General features: G+C 38.3%; 1 protein-coding gene and 1 pseudogene across 1 annotated transcript; one reads left to right on the forward strand and one right to left on the reverse strand.

Moving 5' to 3' along the window:
- Positions 1-3,513: 3,513 nt before the first annotated feature.
- LOC120081008 (secreted RxLR effector protein 161-like) lies at positions 3,514-4,017 on the reverse strand. The gene has a single exon (XM_039035690.1). It carries the CDS (start codon positions 4,015-4,017, stop codon positions 3,514-3,516), a length of 504 nt encoding a protein of 167 aa, XP_038891618.1.
- Positions 4,018-8,028: 4,011 nt separating this feature from the next.
- LOC120082069 lies at positions 8,029-11,510 on the forward strand (annotated as a pseudogene).
- The last annotated feature ends 7,392 nt before the right edge of the window (positions 11,511-18,902 follow it).

An 18,902-nucleotide genomic window follows, 5' to 3' on the forward strand; every position in this document is an offset into this window, starting at 1 on the left:
GTGTAGTGGTGGTATTTTGAGGCTCTATATGGGAGATGGGAGTATGAGAGGCAGTCGTATCAGTGGTATCGGGATCCCGAGATGGGATGAGTGACATTGTGGCATCATCACCTGTATGTGGGATGGGTGACCTTGTCGTCTCCTCAATCACCATGGAACCCTTCAATTAGTAAACTACAATGATGAGTTCACAAACACGTAAAAACATAAAATGATAGTAAATGCAAACCTTGCACATAGACTGCAACAGTGACAAGATGGCCGACAATTGTCCTTTCATGTTTGTCATGTTTTTCTCGATCTTCGATACATGACTATCTAAACTCGATATATGGCCATCCAACCTCGATAGTGAGCTGTCAATGCTCTGCATGTACGAATAAATAGAATCGTTGGGATTGGCTCTCTTCTTGCAGCCAACACATTCAAAACACTCTTCATCCATAGATCGCTCTCTATGGGAATCCGCAAGATGGACATCATGTGGGTTCAACTCATCCTCATCGCGTACGTCCCCCACCACATCATGAAACATATCATCACTAGGTGTGTATGTCCCTCCCACCACCCTTCCACATTCAACATCCTCGTGCTTAGAATGCTCGTGTTCATCATTGTTACCTCCACGATGATCATCATTGTCGCTTTCAGAACTACCCCTACTACTCGACCTACTGGCACTTTCAGCACTATCATCATTGGCACCTAGATCAAATATAGGTCGTCTGTCCATTGGAGTATCCCAAAACTCTCTCTCAGCATCGATCATGACAAGACTGTCTTTAACCTTTGTCTGCATTAACATCCCAGTAAAATGGTTAGTGTCAATTTAACAACCAAATAAATATATTATGCATAGAGTAAACTTACATTGTTAGACTCGAATATATCTTTCTCGAGTACTTTGAAGGATACTGAGTGGTAGCATGACCATCATAATATACGAGGCAAAGCCACCTTGCTCCTTCGCCCCGCAATGTTCCCAGCTATCAATGTTGCTAAGATCTCGTACGTCCATATCTAAATAAAATTTAACATATTTTAAGAACAATAGTAATGTTAAATCAAACAACACGATTATTATGTTAAGCAAATTTACCTAGAATGCTTGTGGAAATCCATGCAAATAGTACTTCACAACATAATTTTTATTTCCTTTCACCTTCGTCTTGTATAAACTACTATTATCATTCAATGCAGTTTTTAGGGCATCGAATGTCCTCCCTAAATAATGGTACCCCAATCTAGAATGTTGTAGTACTCTATGTTATGAACGTCCTTAAAATGTTTAAGGTCCACTACACTTTTCTGCTTGTTCTTTCCCATCACTACAACCTTCATGTAGTCTTTACAGCATCCTCGCCATCTTCAAACTTCAACTCCTTGTATTTTTCTTCTAGTAGACTAATATGTAAGGTGTCCTTCATCACTCGATTACCGAAATACTTGATTGCAAGTTCATATGAGGATTGCTCATTATGATAAACTCGCGTAGGGGATTGCCACAAACCAGTCATTAATAAAAAAACCATCCTTCGAAAACATGACGACCTTTCCACCAATAAAGAATCTCATTGAGTCAACTCTCGTGCTCTTCACTTCTCTCAACAACATATGATGGATAATTGGGCTATTGAACACCATGTCAATGTGTACAAATCGCCAAAAAAACTATTCTCTTGAACATCTCTAACTTCCGTTGTTAGCTTCTCCTTCATAGTCTTATTCACATTAGCAATATGGGCCAAGCTCGTTACTTGATCAAGAAATCGGTTCATTAAAGGTATTCTGAAACGTGTTGACATATTAAATCACACTTGCATAAAATAAAGATTCAATCAATAATCTTCTTCAGAAAAAATTTGTAAAAAAACATTCTATTTAAGTCTCGCTAGAACCAATATCGCTGGACATTGTCTCATTAGTGTTGCTCTCTCTAGTATCGCTCTCGCTGGTGCCGCTCTCTCTAGTATCACTCTCGCCGATTTCACCCTCATTTATCTCACACACATTCTCTCTTTTCACTCATCTTCAACCTCAGAACACATCGAAAACCAAAAAAAAACAAACAAAAAAAATCATAGGTTCATAGTATTTCTAAACCCCAAAACGACCTATCCTTTTCGGTGTCACTCTCTTTAGTATCACTCTCGTCGATTTCACTCTCACTCATCTTGCTCATATTCTCTTTTTTTACTCGTCTTCAACCTCAGAACACATTGAAAACCAAAAAAAATAAACAAGAAAACCATAGGTTTACAGTAATTCTAAACCCAGAACGACCCATCCTTTCCCCATTACCAATCAGTTTAAGACATTTGCAAGCACAGATTGAAATCACTTATTGATTAGATTCGATTTGTCGGCAGTGGTGGAAGCTTTTGCAAGCCCAAATGATGGATTTTAAAATGTAGCAAAACCGTCCGGAGCTTATGAGCGATACGAAGCCGTTACGCTTGAAGCATTTTTAGTTTTGGTTGGTTTTCAGTAAAAAGGTAGGAAGACAAAAAGGTGAAGGCAATTTACATAATTTGTTATGATGATGTCAGCAGATGGTCAATTGACATTGTTTTTTAAAAATGAGTCATTTGATATTTTGGACCCAAAAAATAGGTCATCCGTATAAATTTCCCACCCTTCTTTGCCTTTTCAGTTTTATAATTTAAATGAATGGTTGGGAATTCGAGGGAGGTTATTGATGTGGCAAACATGTATATTTCGCTTGCTATCTAATTTTTCATTGATATAGTATGTTCCTTGTTACGTATGAGGTTTCGATAAGGAAGCTTTTTATAAATAGAAAAATCATTCCATCTCAATTTTGAATCTTTTGGCTCATGCAATTTGAATTTGTTATTGAGAAGGATTTATCGTTTCTGTTGAAATTGTTGATGAGTTCACTCTAAATTTACTCTGAATCTCCCAAACTTTTAAGAGAAGAAACTTGTTCTCTTACAAAACTCAAGAGTGCACAAGAGAAGAATATTGTTCTCTTGAAACTCAGTTTCTTTTCAAACTTCAATTTGCTTCTATTGATTTTGATTCTTTTCTCTTGCTTACAAATGAGGGAAATGAACTCTTTATATAGTACTCAAGAGACACTTCCTAAAAGACATAAAATAAATGAAATACATGTATACATACCATTCATGTATTTGAACAATTACATGTATCTAGAAATGCATGTATCTTGAAATTATAAATATATCTAGGAATGTGTTATCCATAATGTATCTAGCTTATTAATTTCTAAAATGCCCCCTTAAGCTAGACTTCCCTGACTCCGAGCTTCTCTTTCATTTTCAAGAATAAGTCTATCTTTAATGCTTTTGTGAATATGTTTGCAACTTGATCTTGTGTCTTGCAATACTTGATATATACTTCTCCATCTTTGATAAATTCTCTGATGAAATGATATTTGATCTGTATATGTTTGCTTCTTCCATGAAAAACTGGATTCTTCGAAAGTGAAATAGATGATTTATTGGCACAGAACATGACGGTCCCTTTATCTTAAGGACACTTCAATTCATGTAGTAACTTTCTAAGCCAAAGTGCTTGACAACTAGCTGCAGACAAAGAAATGTATTCAGCTTCCGTTGTTGACAATGCTACAACATCTTGCTTCTTTGATGCCCACAAAACTACTCCAGAACTAATATTAAATACATACCCAGAGGTACTTTTGAAATCATCAACATTTCCTCCCCAATCACTATCACTGTAGCCAACTAGAACATTATCCACATTTCTTTTATAGTGGATTTCATGATCAACAGTTCCAAGAATATATCTAAGAACTCCCTTTCCAGCTTTCCAATGGCTTCCCTTTGGTGATGCCATAAATTTACTCAATAAACTTACTGAGAACATAAGATCAGGTCTAGTTGTATTTAAATACATTAAACTTCCAATAAGACTTCTATAAATGGTGGCATTAAAAGCTTCACTATCATCATGCTTACTTAACTTTAAACCCAGTTCCATAGGAGTACTAGCAGGATAAGCATTCTCCATTTTGAACTTTATCAACAAAGCTTTTGCATACTTCTTTTAGGAAATTGCAATCTCATTATCACCTTGTTTAAGTTCAATACCAAGAAAGTAATGAAGTAAACCCATATCAGTCATCTCAAATTCTTTCTTCATGCTCTTTTTGAACTCGTCAATCATCATGTTTGAATTTCCCGTAAAGATTAAATCATCAACATATAGACAAAGCATCAAGAAATTACCATTTTCATCTTCTTTCATGTAGAGAGCATATTCATATGGACATCTTCTGAAACCATCCTTCAAGAAAAAAATATCGATACGTTTGTACCAGGCTCTTGGTGCTTGCTTTAGCCCATACAATGCTTTCTTCAATCGACACACCTTATTTTCTTCTCTAATTTTGGCATAACCAGGGGGCTGCTCAACATAAATTTCATCCTCTAAATACCCATTTAGAAATGCTGACTTAACATCCATTTGATGAACTTTCCACTTATTTTGTGCTGCAAGGGCTAACATCAAACGAACAGTCTCCAAGCGAGTTATTGGTGCAAAAACTTCTTCATAATCCACACCAAACTTTTGTTTGTAACCTTTTACAACGAGTCTGGTCTTGTATTTCTGTACTTCTCCATTTTGCTTCAGTTTTGTTCAATAGATCTATTTGACTCCAAGAGCTTTTTTATTCTCTGGTAATTTGACTAACTCCCATGTCTCGTTTCTTCTGATTGCATCAATCTCTTGATCCATTGCATCTTTCCATTTCTCATCTTGAATTGCTTCTTCAAAGTATATAGGATCAACATCTGCAAATAAAGCAAAATCAGCATGTTCATCATCTTGTATTCTTCTTGAAGTATTATAGATCTCTTGAATATTTCTTGTCTTCCTTAGAGTAGATTCTTCATCACTTGTGGAGTGTGATGAAGAAGGTGAAGTCAGTGGTTGAGTCTCTTCAAGCTCCAAGTCTCGAGCATCTTCTTTGCCATTCATGTCAACAAATAATGGATTCTAGTCTTTATTTGGTGCATCCCATTGCCAGAATTTTGCTTCATCGAACTTGACATCTCGACTAATAATAACTTTCTTACTTACAGGGTTATATAATCTGTAAGCCTTGGAGTTCTCACTGTACCCAACAAAAATGCATTTTTTTTATTTATCATCTAGTTTACCTCTTTTCTCATATGAAATATGAGAGTAAGCAATACACCTAAACACTCTTAGGTGAATAACAGTTGGTTTCAATCCGCTCCATGATTCTTGAGGAGTAATACCTTGCACACTTTTAGTTGAAGCTCGATTTAGGAGATAAACAGTACACGTTACTGCATCTCCCCAAAATTGATCTGGAAACTTCTTGGCCTTCAACATACTTCTTGCAAGTTCCATTATTATTCTGTTTTTCCTCTCTACAACTCCATTTTGTTGAGGAGTTCTTCGAACAGTCTTTTGATGCTTGATTCCAGTTTCCTTCAAGAAATCCACAAAGACTATATATTCTCCTCCACGATCCGAACGCAATGCTTTCAATTTCAAGTTACTTTCATTTTCCACCATTGCTTTGAATGTCTTGAAACATTCGAAAGTAGAGCTCTTTTCTTTTAGCAGATAAATCCATGTTTTTCGACTGTAGTCATCAATAAATGTGAGAAAATAACGGTTACCTCCATGTGTAGTGGTTCTCATAGGTCCACATAAATCTGTATGGACAAGCTCGAGAGGTTTTGATGCTCTCCAAGAACCTCCAGTCGAAAATGAATTTCGATGATGCTTTCCGAAAACACATGCTTCACAAAGTTGATCTTCCTTTTTAATATTTGGCATTCCTCTCACCATATGTTGTTGATACATGTAAGACAAAGTGTCAAAACTCAGGTGCCCGAATCGACAATGCCACAACCATGAAGAGTCATTTACTAAAGTCTCAAAACAAACAAGCTTCTCATAGCATATTTTAATTGGAAACATTTTATTGTGAGTCATGCGTACCTTCGTTATGAGACCTCCATTCTTGGTTCTAATTTCACATATGTTATCTTCAAGGATAACATCATGTCCTCTTAGGAGAAGTTGCCCAACACTTAAAAGATTGTGTTTGAGACTTGAAACATAATACCCATCGGTAATTCTTTTTGCTCCCTTTTTTGTCTTGACAAGAATATCTCCTTTTTCTTTTGACCTCAAGCTTTTTGTTGTCACCAGTCTTCACTACATTTTGATGAGGTTCATCTAAAGATATAAAAATATCATTTCTTCCTGTCATGTGGTTACTGCAACCACTATCAAGATATCATATTTCCTCAGTGCTTGTTTCTTGGACGTTGAATGTGAGGAAGAGAAGACCTTGATCATTATCCTATTGCTCATGCTTTAGAGTGGTTTCTGCTTGATTAGAATTAGCCTTCTTAGACCATCAGTCTGCTTGAAAATGTCCATAACGTCTACAATTGAAACATTGTATATGAGAAAAATATCCACGACCACCACTTCTACCTCTTCCTCTATTTGAACTTCTTCCCCTTCCTCTATTTAAAGAAGATTGATTGTCTCTGCTCTCTGACTCTGAATTTGTTACAACGTTGGATCGTCCATTGCCTCTACCGCCACGTCCGCCTCTTCTTCCACCAGATCGCCCTCTAGAGGAGGATTGCATATGAAAATCTTCTTTTGAAGGAGTAGAATCAAACAACTTCAATCTGAGTTCATGAGATTGAAGAGATCCCATTAAGCTATTGATGGAGAGAGTTGACAAATCTTTGGATGCTTCAATTGTTATAACAATATGCTCATATCTTCTAGTCATGCTTCTAAGGATCTTTTCAACCACCCTTTGATCTTTGATTGTTTCTCCATTTGATCTCAATTGATTAACAATTAAGAGAACACGGTTGAAAAAATCTTCAATAGTTTCAGCATCTTTCCTTCGAATGGTATCAAATTCAGCTCGAAGTGTTTGCAATCGGACCAATTTTACCTTTTCTTCTCCTCGTACAAATTCTGTAATGCATCCCATGCTGCTTTAGCAGTAGAGACTCCTGATATTCTTTCAAAAATATTTTCATCCACAGCTTGGTAGATGAAAAATAATGCCTTCTTATCTTTTTTTTCTAGTATCTCTCAACTCATTGAATTGTTATGGTGAAAGACCATCCTCACTTTCTGGCTCTGAATATCCTCTGTCAACAATATCCCAAAGATCTTGAGATCCATAAAAAACCTTCATTTGTTGGCTCCACCATCTATAGTTTTTTCCCTCAAAACGAGGAAGTTGAGGCTGCAACATGTTAGATGACATCTTTCAATCTTTTTGCTCTGATACCACTTTGTTGAAAGCGTTGACGAGCCCACTCTAAATGCACTCTGAATCTCCCAAACTTTTAAGAGAAGAAACTTGTTCTCTTACAAAACTCAAGAACGCACAAGAGAAGAATATTGTTCTCTTGAAACTCAGTTTCTTTTCATCAATTTGCTTCTATTGATTTTGATTCTTTTCTTTTGCTTACAAATGAGGGAAGTGAACTCTTTATATAGTACTCAAGAGACACTTCCTAAAAGACACAAAATAAATGAAGTACATGTATACATACCATTCATGTACTTGAACAATTACATATATCTAGAAATGCATGTATCTTGAAATTAGAAATGTATCTAGGAATGTGTTATCCATAATGTATCTAGCATATTAATTTCTAACAGTTCCCTCGGAGTATCTCTGATTTGGGTCTTCTAAGGATTATGTTTTTTTTTCCCTCTCCTTTTTAACCACTTCAAATAGCTTTGATCTGTTTTGTCATCCACCATACTTGATACGCATGATCATGCATCGTTTCTAACATGGATTTTGTACAATTACATTGGTACTAGTAGAAGGTGTTCTTTGTGATAGAACCCTAAAACACTATTAGTTGCACACATGTCACTGTTTTTTCTGTACTTGAGCTTAAAGGTATTGATATTTTTCCTTCTTTAAATGGATGTTCACTGGATTTAGTTTTGTTTTAGGAGGAATTCTTTTTGTTTGAATTGATGGAACGAAACTTCATTGCTATGAGAATTCATGGTTCACCTTTTAGGTTTCAAAATCTTTTGATATCAAGTTGGTTACACAGTTCGCCTCAATTTCCCAACAAGTTTCAAAATACTACTAGATCTTTGTTCTTTCCCATTCGACGGAGCAGTTTCAAAGTACTACTAAATCCCAGGTATCCTTCCGACTCTATTGGAATTTCAATGTCAAAAGGCCAATTTGGTCATGAATTTAAGAATGCGGTTCATAATTGCCCATATAGATGTAACTTTGAACACCAAAAGACTGAAGATGGCATGGAAAATCGAGTATGCTGGAGTAGCAAGGAGAAGTTGAAATATTATTCAAGCATGTTGCATGAATGTGCATCAAAACGGTCTTTGGGTGCTGCCAAAACCATTCATGGGCTTATTGTGAAGGATGTAATTAATCCAGATTCCCATTTGTGGGTTTCGTTGGTGAATGTATATGCAAAATGCAGGTACTCTGCTATGCTCGACTAGTGCTTGCTAAAATGCCTGATCGTGATGTTGTTTCTTAGACGGCATTAATTCAAGGTCTTGTAGCAGAAGGATTTGCTAATGATAGTATTTATTCATTTCAGGAGATGCAAAATGGAGGAATCATGCCCAATGAATTCACTCTAGCTACTGGATTAAAAGCATGTTCTTTGTGCATGGCCTTTGCTCTTGGAAAGCAGATGCATGCCCAAGCTTTTAAACTTGGATTATTACTAGATTTGTTTGTTGGATCTGCACTTGTTGACCTTTATGCTAAATGTGGAGAGATGGAACTTGCATCTAAAATGTTTATTGGTATGCCTGAGCAAAATGATGTGACATGGAATGTGCTACTCAATGGCTATGCTCAAGGGGGTAATGGGATAGGAGTCTTGAAATTATTTTGTAGTATGATGGAATTATAAGTGAAGTGTAGCAAGTTCACTTTAACTACGGTTCTCAAGGGTTGTGCAAACTCCAAAAATTTAAGACAAGGGCAGGTAATCCATTCCTTGATTATAATGTGGGTATGAAGGCGATGAGTTCTTAGGTTGTGGTTTGGTAGATATGTACTCAAATTGTGGGATTGCAATTGATGCATTAAAAGTATTTAAGAAGATTAAAAAGCCTGATATAGTTGTTTGGAGTGCCATGATTACATGCCTTGATCAGCAAGGACAAAGTGAGGAATCAATTAAGTTATTTCACTAAATGAGATCGAGTGGTACTAGACCAAATCAGTATACTATTTGCAGCCTTAAAAGTGCTGCTACAAATATGAGAGACTTGAAATATGGCCAAAGCATCCATGCTTGTGTTTGGAAATATGGATTTGAAACTGATGTTTCAGTCAGCAATGCATTGGTCACAATGTACATTAAAAATGGATGTGTGCATGAGGGTGCGAGGTTATTTGAATCAATGGTTCACCGAGATTTGTTTTCATGGAATACATAATTGTCTGGTTTTCATGATTCTGGAATGTATGATCGTCCACTTACTATCTTTCGTCTCATGTTAGAGGAAGGTTTTATTGTGAACATGTATACTTTTATTAGTATTTTAAGATCATGTTCTTGTCTTTTTGACGTGCACTTTGGGAGGCAAGTGCATGCACATATAATTAAAAATAATATGAATGACAATGATTTTGTTCAAACAGCTATGTTTGACATGTATGCCATATGTATGCACTTGGAAGATGCTGATGTAGCTTTCAACAGATTAGCTGTTAGGGATCTTTTCACTTGGACAGTTATCATTACTAATTATGCACAGACAAACCAAGGAGAAAAGGCTCTTAGTTATTTCAGACAAATGCAACAAGAAGGTGTAAAGCCTAACGAGTTCACGCTCGCTGGCTGTTTGAGTGGTTGCTCCTCTTTGGCTTCTCTAGAAAGTGGACAACAACTTCATTCCATGGCTTTAAAGAGTGGACACATAAGTGATATGTTTGTCGGTAGTGCCCTTGTTGACATGCACACAAAATGTGGTTGTATGGAAGAAGCTGAAACGTTATTTGAAGCTTTGGTTTGGCGAGATACAATTGCATGGAACACCATTATATGTGGATATGCACAAAATGGGCAAGGCGATAAAGCTCTCAGGGCCTTTAAGATGATGTTAGATGAAGAAATATTGCCCGATGAGGTCACCTTCATAGGCATTCTTTCTGCATGCAGTCATCAAGGATTAGTTGAAGAGGGAAAAGAACATTTTAACAAGTACAGAGATTTTGGTATTTCTCCTACCGTAGAGCATTGTGCTTGTAGTCGATATTCTAGGCCGGGTGGGAAAATTTGATAAGCTTGAAGATTTCATTCAAAAAATGCAACTATCACAACATGCACTTATTTGGGAGACTGTCCTTGGAGCTAGCAAAATGCACGTCAATTTAGCACTGGGTGAGAAAGCTGCAAACAAACTCTTTGAGCTTCAACTGGAGGAGGAGACAAATTATATTTTACTCTCGAATATCTTTGCAACAGAAGGAAGGTGGGATGATATCAAAAGAGTTCGGAATTTGATGTCTAGTAAAGGAGTTAAAAAGGAACCAGGGTGTAGCTGGGTTGAGGCAAATGGTCAAGTTCACACATTTGTGTCTCATGATTGTTCACATCCACAAATTCATGGAATGCCTCTAAAGCTAGAGGAGCTTGATAGAGAACTGACCTCCATAGGATATGTGCCCAAAACTGAATACGTGCTTCATAATGTTGGAGAAACAGAAAAAAAGGAAAACCTTCGATTTCACAGTGAAAGATTGGCTCTTGCTTTTGCACTTATAAGTATGAACACAATGAAGAAAATTCGTCTTTTAAAAAATTTACGTATTTGTGGAGATTGCCATGATGTCATGAAGCTTTTATATCAAGTATCACCAATCGAGAACTAGTTATTCGTGATGTTCATAGATTCCACCATTTAAAAGTGATGCTTGCTCATGCAATGATTTTGGTGATGTGGCTTCCCTATGGACTTTATTGTTGAGTCGGTTTATGCTTTTGATACCGAGGAAGCTTGTTGAAGCCATCACAATTACTGGACTGAAGAAACTTGGTTCTTTCAAGGGTAATGTCTTTATCCAGGTATGTTTTTGTATGAACTCATTTTTCTCTTACTATTTGGATTTGAACCCTCATCCACAATCTCATGGATCAATAAACAAATATTTGCTTATAATTGTCACTTGATGTACGATAAGTTAATGCGCTTTTGGTGATAATGCTTACTCTCAACTCTCGTTCGCTTTTGTGACAGACCAATCTACTACTGAGCAACAGTGAAGATGGTGCTGTCATGTCAACTCTAGAGGTCACTTTGTCCTCAGTTCTTCATTTGGTGATTGAAGATCTGCATTGTCATAACAAGGATGGAATTTACCGAGATATTTTCTTAATGTGAGATTGTGTAACCAACAAATCTTCTTGATACGGCTACTGGAGAGAAGACTGTGAAATGTCATTAATTTTTTGTTTGGAAAGTCGGCATAATCGTTATGCTTAAAATGTAAAATGAAGCATGTCTATAATTTCTAATGGACTTGAGCTCTCATTACCAGGAGAGTCATACATTTCGCAGGTTGTATGGATATTCATTACTGCATAATTGCCATCAGGCATGGACTCAATCTTTGCAGTTTAGGCTTTTGCTCACAACGTTAATTAGCAGTTTCCATGTGAAGGTGTGGTCTCTTTTTAGATATCATACCTCTCGTTGGGTATCCGTGTGTAAAGCTTTTTGTAATTACCCTTTATGTCTTATTTTGTTGGATTGGAACTCCTTTTTAGGTTAATTGGCTCCTCATAGGGAGGTTTTTGTTTTAAAATTTCCCTTGTATTTCTATTTCTTTCATTTGTTCTCAATGCAAATGTAGCTTTTCATTGAAAAAATGTTTAGCTTTTGGATTTTTGATTTGCAGAGGTAGGTATAGAAATTAATATGGTTGCGGATAGCATGGCTAGACAAATTTGAGCACAGTTTATCACGAAACTTAAAGGCTGCTCACTACGAACCTACACTCGCCATGGTCATTCTCTAACTGAAGAGACGGGCCATTTCCATTGTGGCTAAAATCTTCTTTTAGCCGGTATATTCTTTGATTATGCCTCAGTACTTTATTAACACGAGTACATTTTGTTTTTGCTGGTTGTCTGTCAAAAATTGATGTATGTTATTTAGCCTACAATGCTGTCTAGTTATTTATCGTTTTCTACATTCATTGCTGGTCTGACGATTGATTAGAACCCCATTTTTGATGTCACGCCTGTGATCTGTCCTCATTTCCTTGCTAAAATCAGAATTTTTATGACTTGGATAGAACTCCATATCATTATTAATTTATATGAAGCTTCTGAAGTTGTGGTTTTTGCATTTAATTTACTTGCTTTTTGTTATAGTTATATTGTTAGGGTTTTCCATTATTGTAAATATCTTGTTATATTTTCCTTTTCTATGCTTTGTACATTTGTATATATTCATTTCTTCGGTGAATGAATAGGGCATTCTAATTCTCTCTCAAACCTAAGAGTTTTACATGGTATCAGAGACCTATAAACAAACTTAGGGTTTTGTGAACTTTAGGGTTTGAGAATTTAGAACCCGTTTGTGTTACATCTAGGGTTTTGTGGAGGGGTGAGTTTACACTTCTGCTCACCGCCGCCGTCTTCGGTTTGTTCGTTGTCGTTAACCATCGCAGCCGTCAGTCGCTATCGCTGTAAAAAAAAATGGTAGTTTTTCGACCCGGCGGGGATCCCAGCCACCGATCTATAGGACCCCAAAGTCCGAAATCCATTTGACCAGTGTGTGAGGCTCACGTGCCACTTTTCCCTTCTGCCATTGATCCACACGCATTACTATTCATGGAGATCAAATGTTCGTCACTTTATTAGGAGCATGGAGATGGATGATCACATCACGGAAAAGTGACTGATTGATGCTAATAAAAAGATTTAGTGGCGGGACGATTCAAGAATGCTTCTACAAATCAAGAACTCTATTGACTGTGAAATCGTTGAAATAGTAAATCACTGCGAATCAGTCAAATTGGAATATTTGGATTTCCTTTATTTTGGGAAAGAGAATATTAATAGAGTGTTTGATGTTTGTAAGACTTTATAGCAACCTGATCAAGGAGAAAAATCTCCTACAGCCTACAAGCTATTTTATGGAGGTTAAAAATACAAGTGTGAAATTCAATGCCTTGATGCTAATCAACATGAATTCAAAAGTTCTAATGGCTCAATGTGAAAAGTTGTTTATTACGAGTTTTTTTTAGTAGGTCTTGCATCTAAATATGAGATAGCCAAATATCAAGTGTTTTCAAGCTCAAGTATCTCATCATTGGAAGAAGCTTATACTCGAATACTTCATACAGAGAAGACACAAGCAGTTATGTCATCTTATTCTAGTAAAGCTTTGATTGGGCACACAAATGATAATAGAGGTAATAAGGGGATTGAATTAAATAGCTCCAAAGGTCATCCCAATAAACAAAGATCAAATCAAGGAGGTATTGTTTTCTATTACTGTCATAAACCTGGGCATACGAAATGTGAATGCAGAAGATTGATGAGTAAGGGTCAGAGGGTGTCATCTGCACATGTTGCTTCTACTCATGATAATCTTGATAAGTCAATTATGATTTATGCAAAGGAGTTTGCTAAGATGGAGATAAACCTAACTTAGGCCATCATGAACTTGGTTTACGTAATATGGCATGCGCTCGATTATATGTGTTGAATTTCCGGTATGTGATAATTGTTATATGTTTTGCTGGATGTGATATGAAGCGAGGTGAATTCCTACAACTCGTACAAGGAAGTATGACTGTAGCGGAATATGAATTGAAGTATACTGAACTTTCGAGGTATACTTTAAGTATTATTGAGGATGAGAGGGAACGTTGTAAAAGGTTTGAGGCTAGATTGAAAAAGGAGACCAGGACCCCGTGACAGCGAGTGCTGCATGGGTAAAATTTTCGAAGTTAGTTGAAGCGGCGATGAGAGTATAAAGGAGTATGACGACGGAGGAACAAAGACCAAGTCCGTCGGTAAGTAAGTGGAATAAAGGGGAAAATAAAAATTTTACTCTTGGAATCAAGAATAAGAGTCTGTTTAAGCAGATAGGAGCAGCAAAATCTGGATCAAGCTCGGGAGGAGCGAGTCATTTAAAGGAATTTGTGGCTAGTGCTAACCAAAGGCACAAATACCGTTGGAAAAGATGCCTGAAGCAATTATATATTTGCTATAGGTGCGAACAACGGGACATTTTAAACGAGAGTGTCCCTAAGTAATGGGCCATGAAGGAGGAAGCAGATCACAAATGGTTAGTTAAGGAGTGAAATCTCCAAATTTGGGAGGGGGACGTGGTGTTGGAAACAGGAAAAAATGAAATAGGGGAACAAAAACATGGAAGATTATATGCTTTGACTTAGGATGAGGTAATGCCCAATGCTGGAAGGAACAAGGGCAAAACTTTGGAGAGTAGTGTAAAAGCAAGTTTTGTAATTAAAACCTTGTTATTAAATAAAATTGTTGTGTGGTTTGTGTATAAGTGTTCGTTAAATTTCGAGGACTAAATTTTTTTTAAGGAGGTGGTAAATGTAAAACCCTGAATTCCAGCTAAATAAATTGGGTTAAAACATGGTTAATAAAGAAGCTTGTAGAGGAATAAAAGAGGAGGAAAATGTCTTAAAAGTTGGAAATTGGACTTTAAAGGCTAAAACTTAAGTTGTGGCTAAGTGAAGTTTTAGGTGGCAAAAGTTTGACTAAGTGTGGAATGCATGAAAGCACCATACATTGGAAAGGATCGTGCATCAAGTATGCATGATCGAGGAAAGGATCATGCATCGAGTATGCGTGAGCGAGGAAACGATCGTGTATCGAGTAAAGGCCATCGTATATCGAGTAAAGGCCATTGTGCATCGAGTAAAGGGCATCGTGTATCGATTAGAGGCCATCGTGCATTGAGTAAAGGACATCCGTGAGCGAGGATGCGCTCGATTTCAGGCAAGGCGTTGGGTGAACGTCAGGCATACGACTGTGAGTTGAGCATTGAGGCATGCGACTGGTAGGCTATGCGATGCCAGGAATGTTAAGCTAAGCATTGAGATGGATATGTACTAATGAAGGCATTGGTGTGAAGCTTGTGTCCAAGACACTGAGTAAGGGCTTTTGTGCTTGGCAAGGGCATGGTGAACGCATGATGAGGGTGGCTAAGACAAGGGACAAGGCATTGGCCAAGATAATTGGAAGTTGATCACATGAGGAGGGAAAGACAATGCCTATGTGTTGAAATCATGCGATGGCTAGCTCATCGAGAGGTTAGGGAAGGCATATGGACTCATGTGACAAGGTTGGCCTAGGCAGAGGTGCATGCATTTGTGGTGTTGTATGCCTTGGAAAACCATGTGATGGCCTATGTATAAGTAGTGAGCACATGGGGATGTGTTGGCCAAGGAGGGCATGTGCCAAAGAATAACCATGCATGGGGAAAGAAAGTACGGCCAGGAGAAGTCATGCAAAAGACTCAAGGCTAGTAAAAGCTAAGGAAGAGTCAAGCAGTTGATGAGACCATGCGATCATTGGATTAAGTAAGCATTGACAAGTTACGTCTTGAAGAGCAAGGCTAAGATGGAAACTCATCCGGACATGTGGTTGAACAAGGGAAAGTTAGGATTTGAGCTAAGGTTAGGTGGAGGCTTGAAAGGGCATGCAAAGTTTAGACTTTGTGTTGGCTAAAGGAGAGGAGGCCACTTCAGGGCTAAGGTGGCAAGGGCAAGCATTGGCAGCACGAGAGGAAGGCACATAAGGCATGTAAGGAAGCTAGAAGTGTCAAGCTAAGGGGAGTTATGGGCGCCTATAAATAGGGCAAGTTGGGGCGTTAAGCTCTCACAATTAACTCGTGCTATTTGAGTGAAACTGGTGTGAGAGTGCTCAGAAAAGATGGAAGTGAGATCCCCAAGCTGCCGTGAAATTGGAGTTCTAAAGAAAAGAGAATTTGCATTCAAAGTCAGATGGCCCAGCTGATCACATACGCCCATCACCCAGCCCTGCCCATATGTCATCGCCAGGCACCCGGACGCGCAACACAAGGCATGCGAACATCCCAGTGCATGCTTACGTGCATCCCACTGGCCAGCCTCACGTGCGACCGACCAGGCGTATGCCCAGCACAACACTAATGCCCAACGTTGCCCCTGAGCGAGGTCTGCCATCCAGCAGTGCCTATCTACACACGCGGCCATGCCTACCCTATTGCCCTACACCCATGACCTGCAAAAATAATCTCAAAAGGCTGTGGTATGGAAAGTTAGGCATATTTTGGTTATTTTAAAGGGGGTAAGCTGGTTATTTCTATTTTTAAGGTAATTTTGAAATTAAATTGGAATTATTGAAGGAATTATGGACTAATTTGGAATTTCTTTGAAAAAATGAGGAATTCAAGAAATCCAGGCCGAGAGTTGTTTAGGGAATTCCTGAGGAATTGATCAGGAGGAATTGTGAGTGGTTATTTTTATTATTTTCGTATGTTGAATTCTATATATATATGTAATTATATATATATAATGTTTGAAAAATTGGCATAATCGAGAAATTTGTTCGTCTGGATTTTATTGGTCATTGTAATTGTTGTTATTTTGCTTGTTGTGATTTGCATTGGAAACTGGGATTGTACCCAGGATATTGTTAGTATACGACTTGGACGCTTGGCTAGGATTGTCAGTTTAACTGGCTAGAATTATCAACGTACTCGAGTATGACTAACGGGATATTTTCGATATGTGCACATTTGACGGGTTATTTGGTACTGGGATTATTTCGACATCATTCAGATCAAGGAATTCACAGGGAAATACATGATCATGCTAGGGCGATCCAACTAACAAGCTGGGCAAGTTACATTCTGTTATGTCATAATTGTTTGATTGTGGAATTGTTTTTCCCAAAGATGAATTTCGATTTTTCTTAATAAAAGGCACCACCCACTAAGCTTTGTAGCTCACTTTCTCCATGTTTTATTTCCCCCCCCCCTTCCCAGGTAGCAGAGGTGGAACGTTCTGGGAGAATTCACCCAAGGTTTGGAACTTCTACTCTTTCATAGAGCGAGACTCGGATCGGGTTAATTCGAAATTCATTAGGGTATGGAGGACGCGATGACACATAAGCAGGGCTGGGCGATGGGTGTTGCAATCAGCTAGCCACCTGACTTTCAATGCAAATTCCTCTTTCTTCAGAACTCTAAGTCTCAGGGTAGCTGGGAGCCTCTCACGTCACTCTTTTCTTAGCATTCTAACACAGTTTCACTCAAATAACACAAGTGAATTGTGAGAGCTTAACGCCCCAAATTGCCCTATTTATAGGCACCCAGAACTCCCCTCAGCTTGACACATCAAGCTTCCTTACATGCCTATGTGCTTTCATCTCGTGCTGCCAATGCCTTCTCTTGTCACCTTAGCCCTGAAGTGGCCTCCTCTTCTTTAGCCAACGCAAAGTCCTAACTTTGCATGCCCTCTCAAGCCTTCACCTAACCTTGGCTCAAATCCTAACTCTCCCTTATTCAGCCACATGTTCGGATGAGTTGTCATCTTAGCCTTGCTCTCCAAGACATAACTTGTCAACGCATACTTCATCCAATGATCACATGCTCTCTTGATCGCATGGTCTCATTCAATGCTTGACTCTTCCTTAGCTTTTACTAGCCTTGAGTCTTTTGCATGACTTCCCTTGGCCATACTTTCTTTCCCCATGCATGGTTGTTCTTTGGCGTATGCCCTCCTTGGCAAACACATCCCCATGAGCTTCACTACTTATACTTAGGCCATTGCATGGTTTTCCAACGCATACAACACCACAAATGCATGCACCTCTGCCTAGTCCAACCTTGTCACATTCATCCATGTGCCTTCCCTAACTGCTCGATGACCTAGCCATCATATGATTTCAATGCATAGGCATTGCCTTGCCCTCCTCATGCGATCAATTTTCAATTACCTTGGCCAACACCTTGTCCCTTGTCTTGGCCACCCTCACCATGCGTTCACCATGGCCTTACCAAGCAAAAAATCCCTTGCTTGGTGTCTTGGCCACAAGCTTCACACCAACGCCTTCATCAATGCATAACCATCTCAATGCTTAGCTTAACATTCTTGGCATTGCATCTACCAATTGCACGCCTCAATGCTCAACTCACAATCGTACGCCTAACTCTCACCTAACTCCTTGCGTGAAATCGGGTGTATCCTCGCTCATGCATGGCCTTTACTCGATGCATGATGGCCTTAAATCGATGCATGATGGCCTTCACTCGATGTACAATGGCCTTTACTCGATGCATGATGGTCTTTACTCGATGTACGTTGGCCTTTACTTGACACACGATGGCTATTACTCAATACACGATCGTTTCCTCCCTCACGCATACTCGATGTACGATATTTTCCTTGATCATGCATATTCGATGCACGATCCTTTCCAAGGCATGGTGCCTTCATGCATTCCACACTTAATCAAATGTTTGCCACCTAAAGCTTCACATAGCCACAACTTAAGTTTTAGCCTTTAAAGTCTAATTTTCAACTCTTAAGGCATTTTTCTCCTTTTTTGTTCCTCTACAAGCTTCTTTATTAACCAAGTTTTAACCCAATTTATGTAGGTGGAATTCAGGGTTTTACATTTACCACCTCCTTAAAAAAAATCGTCCTTGAAATTTAACGAACACTTATACATAAACCACTTAACAATTTTATTTCATAAGGTTTTACGTAAACCTGGCTTTGATACCAACTTTCACACCCTCTTTCGAGCCTTATCCCCCAGACACGAAAGAGGGCGTGAAGGCAGCTAATACCACCCTTTTGTGATATCAACTGT

The sequence above is a fragment of the Benincasa hispida genome, chromosome 7 (assembly GCF_009727055.1).
Source record: "Benincasa hispida cultivar B227 chromosome 7, ASM972705v1, whole genome shotgun sequence".
Classification (NCBI taxonomy): domain Eukaryota; kingdom Viridiplantae; phylum Streptophyta; class Magnoliopsida; order Cucurbitales; family Cucurbitaceae; genus Benincasa; species Benincasa hispida.